Source organism: Diorhabda carinulata, chromosome 2 (genome assembly GCF_026250575.1).
Source record: "Diorhabda carinulata isolate Delta chromosome 2, icDioCari1.1, whole genome shotgun sequence".
Lineage (NCBI taxonomy): Eukaryota > Metazoa > Arthropoda > Insecta > Coleoptera > Chrysomelidae > Diorhabda > Diorhabda carinulata.
The window spans coordinates 15,844,355-15,848,740 of record NC_079461.1 but is presented as its reverse complement, the minus strand read 5'-3'; the positions used below and the strand labels follow the sequence as shown (position 1 = coordinate 15,848,740).

The window sequence follows — 4,386 nt, the reverse complement described above, 5'->3', positions numbered from 1 at the left end:
TTCTTTCAATAACTCCTCCCGAACATTGAATTGCCACCAATAATTTCATTATACCTAAAGGAAGACTAATGGTGCGTGTACAACAAAGACGTGATACAAGCTTGATTGGAGGAGTATTATACTCGCTTTTCCGTATTTATCACGAAGCTAGTTTCTTTTCGTTTCTATTATAATATTCGTAGATAATAGCAACGAATATAAATATTAAGTACAAATATTAAGAGGGTTGCTACTTGAGTTTTGAAATAGATAAATAAAAACAAATATTTATGATTGGATATGGCTTTATTGTTTTTCAAAATATTCTAAATTAAGATCAATACACTTTTTCATAAGTTTCATAAGATCTGAAATCATCAACCGCTTCTTCGGGTGTAGAAAAACGTTGACTTTTGAATTTTGATCTGCGCGTATAAGAAGAAATCATGCCAAAAAAGGACGTCATATCACCCATCAATTCGAAGTATTGACTGTTCAAAAACATTTTTATTTGAACTGATGTGTGAAAACTAGCGAAATAAGATTGCTCCAGAAAGTGCTTCAGCACCAAAAGTAGAATCAAGTTGGTCGGCACAATGCTGTTGGCTTAATACACGTCGAACTTCATAGAAAATCATCGCACGAAACTGTTTCTATCAAATTCCATTTTCTGACCAAAATGAATGTTTTAAGTATCTGTTAACAACTCAAATAGCACTCGTAAACTCACTATTTGGACAAGATATTAGTCCACATATCGTTGAAAGAGTATGGGTTGACACAAACAATCGAAAAGATATTCTTGAGGTTTATCGACAAACATTCAACCACCAATAGGCAAAGATCAGCGACTCATAGTATTCCATATACGAAGTGATAGTAGATTTCTGGAAAGAAGTAGCATAATTTTGTATTTGACTACTATTTTGAAGACATGAATGCTGGTCTCTTCGAACTGTGGTTTGAGCTTATCCTACAATGTGTCGAAGATTGCAATAATATTTACAGAAACGAATTTATTGTCCATTCAAAACTCTAAAATCTGAATTACCACAAAAGGTACATGAAAAGAGGATTGGATACGACTATACTACAATTTAAACAAAGAAAACTTTCGGTAAAATTGTTCGTAGCGGTATTTCAGTTATACGACTGCCATCATCTCTTTGCAAGCTCAACCTCCCACAACTAAGTCGAGTTCAGACAAAGACTTATGTGAGTTTATCATAATGCATTTTAATAGATGAAATTACCTCATTAGCATGTGAGTTATTACACCGGTAATTATTTATCTGAAGATCGATAAGAAAAAGAATCATATCATATAGTTCCATATACACAGAAATGAACTCAATAGTTGAAATGAGGTATTTCATCATTACTTTATCAAGAAAAGTTCGTATTATTCAAATAACAAACAGCAGTGGTGTAGTAGTAACAATACACAACTTATAGTTTTAGTTTTCATATATCGATAATGTAGGTGAATAATTCCATTTTTAGTTTGTCAGATTAATAACAATTTTGTTGGGCTGATGTGCATTACACTGAGTTCATAATTTTGTGGGAGTACACATAAAAAACCTATTTAATCCTTGGACTCTAATTGCTTGTAGCTGTTTTTATATAATAATGAAAGAGAAATATCTGATTAAAAATGTGGAAGCATTTATGTCAAAAACAGCTATTCATTATGAAATTTGAATTGAAGCCTGATTTGCATTTTTCCACAATTTAATCCGTTCCAAGTCGTAAACAATTTCAATTATTTTAATAATCGATCAACAATTGAATTCAATTATAAACATTAATTACAAACTTTTATATGCAAATTTAAATAAATAGTCAAATCGGAAAATATTACAATTATATATATATATATATATATATATATATATATATATATATATATATATAATATATAATATCTGGTGTGGAGATGCCAGTACTCCCATCCAGCGCGTCCCCAGGTGGCGGATAGGGGCACTCCTCCCAGATATGGGAGGTACCGGCGAAATTAAGTAGTCGGCGCGGACCAAAAAACTGGCAGGATGACGTCTGACCCGAAGCGGGCGGCCATCAATGGGTAGATCGGGCTCATTAGTCGTGGGGAAGACAGCTGATCTAGGAAAGGAACCCGAACAAATTCCAAAAACATTGAAAATAAATGAATTATGGAACGAAATAATGAGGAAAGTACGGTGCAGAGGAGGGATACCTCAGTACCGGTCGAGAGTGGTCCCCCCTCGACCGTCAGCAAGCGACCACTATGCGCCCGCGGTAGGAGACCAGGCCGGGGTGCTGGATACGGTGACTGGAATGGAAATAGACCCATTTTCAAGGAGAAGCTCTTTAGCAAGATCTCCCCCTGGGAGAAGAGGATCCGTTCCCAATTTGTCAACTGATGATGACACCGGCTGGACTTCAAACTTACAGCAGTCGGCTAAAAGAAAGCGACTAGAAAATATTAGCATCGTTGATATTGCTATGTCACAAAGTAGGAAAACAATAGACCCGGGAACCAAAATCCTGAGGATTATCGATTCCCTTGTGCTTGAAACGAAAGCCTTAGTGAAGACTGCTCGTGAGAGCACAAATACCAAAAAGGAAATTAGAGAAATATCTACGAAACTGCTAAGATTAACAGAGCAACTCACGACAAGAAAAGCCCAGGACACTCTAAGAAGAGCTGTAGACAGCCCGGATAAACCCAAGCCGCAAGATGAGAAGACCGTGAAGATAAATACCCGTGAGGTGGGCACTCAAACAAACGAAAGACCAGTAACATGTTCGTCAACCCAAACTGACGGCCCAGAAAAGCTAACGCCACACGAAATAGACACACATTTAACCAAAGGCCTAAACGAAGAATCCCTGAAGAATTTGATTGGAATGAAGTGCAGAAATGAGTGTTTCCAAAAAACAAAAAAAATAACCGAAAATATGCGGAGAGTGTTAGATGGAAGAGACCTAGCCATATTCATGGATACAAAAAAAGCTGCAGAAAACAAAATTGTGCAGGAAGTCGCCGTCAGAATACCACACATTTGGAAGCTTGTCGAAGCAAACAAAATACAGCCTGGAAAAGTTATAAGTGTGGCAAGTAACAGCAAGATTTGGATGGAAGATGAAGGGGAGACTGAAGTAGTAAACTTCACATTCTTTGTAGGCTTGCCAAATGAACAAGACAAAGAACAAGACTTATTCCAACTGTATATGGCATGTAAAAGACTTACAGAGGCGATGAGGCACAAAGGAGTCAAGCACACCACCGTGGTTCCCTCAAAAGAATGGGACGAAGACCAGGCCCTTAAGGTACTAGAGTGTGCATGTAGAGAAAATAACGTGGAAGCTGTCATCTGCATGCAATCAAACAATAAGGGACAAACGAGAGCTCAGTTCAGGAAACAAGGAGAGGCAGTAATCATTGACGTAGGCGACCGAACCTATGCTGATTTACTGAAGGAGGTTAAAAAAGAAGTGCAAGAGAAAGGATTAAGTGACAGTGTTGGGGGTGTCCGCATGACGAAGTCCGGGAACCTACTCCTCAAAATGGAGGATACAGCTGGGGGCGCAGAACGACTAGTTGAAGCTCTTAGGGGAAGGAATGGAGTTAAAGCGCTAAGAGGAGTCCAAAAAGCGGAGGTTGTCCTCCATATTAAGAACATTGATGCTGTCACTAGCAAACAAGAAGTGGAAGCTGCTATCAGAGACATCGACAAGGGAAGAAAACCAACAGGAGACATAAGAGTTAGCTCTTTGAGGCCTGACTATGGCGGGACACAAGCAGCTACCGTCTTTATGCCAAAAGAAACTGCCGATAGCCTACTCAAAATGGGCAAAATAAGAATTGGTTTGGTCAACTGCAGTGTGAGAGAAAGGGTGAGAGTGGACTCGTGTCATCGATGCTGGGTAATTGGTCATATAGCCAAATTCTGCAAGGGCCCTGATAGAACACGACTGTGCATACAATGTGGGGGAGATAACCACCAGAAAAAAGACTGCACGAAAGAAGCTCACTGCGTACTATGCAACATCCCCGGTCATAGGCCACTTTCCCTAAAGTGCCCTTTATATAGAGGAGAGATAAAAAGGCTGCGAACAAACCGCCAACAAAATGTTCAAACTAGTTCAAATTAACCTAGGTAGGCGTATCCCAGCACATGACTTACTGCGACAAACAACAGCTACAAATGAAATAGACATTGCAATCATAAGCGAACCAAACAAGAATTTAGCTAAAAAGAGCGGCTGGTACACAGATATCAATATAGATGCAGCAATTTGCTTACCAGCAAGCAAGCACATATCGATACAAGGTTGGGGACAGGGAATTGGATTTGTCTGGATTGACTGCATCAAAATCACTATATATAGCTGTTATATGTCGCCAAATATAAGGCTCGA

At 38.7% G+C, this 4,386-nt stretch overlaps 1 protein-coding gene across 1 annotated transcript; it reads left to right on the top strand.

The window, feature by feature from the left end:
- Positions 1 to 2,061: 2,061 nt before the first annotated feature.
- LOC130903795 (uncharacterized) lies at positions 2,062 to 4,119 on the top strand. Its single transcript, XM_057816123.1, has one exon. It carries the CDS (start codon positions 2,062 to 2,064, stop codon positions 4,117 to 4,119), a length of 2,058 nt encoding a protein of 685 aa, XP_057672106.1.
- The last annotated feature ends 267 nt before the right edge of the window (positions 4,120 to 4,386 follow it).

Coding starts and splice junctions, on each gene's coding strand:
- LOC130903795 (XM_057816123.1), top strand. CDS start 2,062: ATGGGTAGATCGGGCTCATTAGTCGTGGGGAAGACAGCTGATCTAGGA.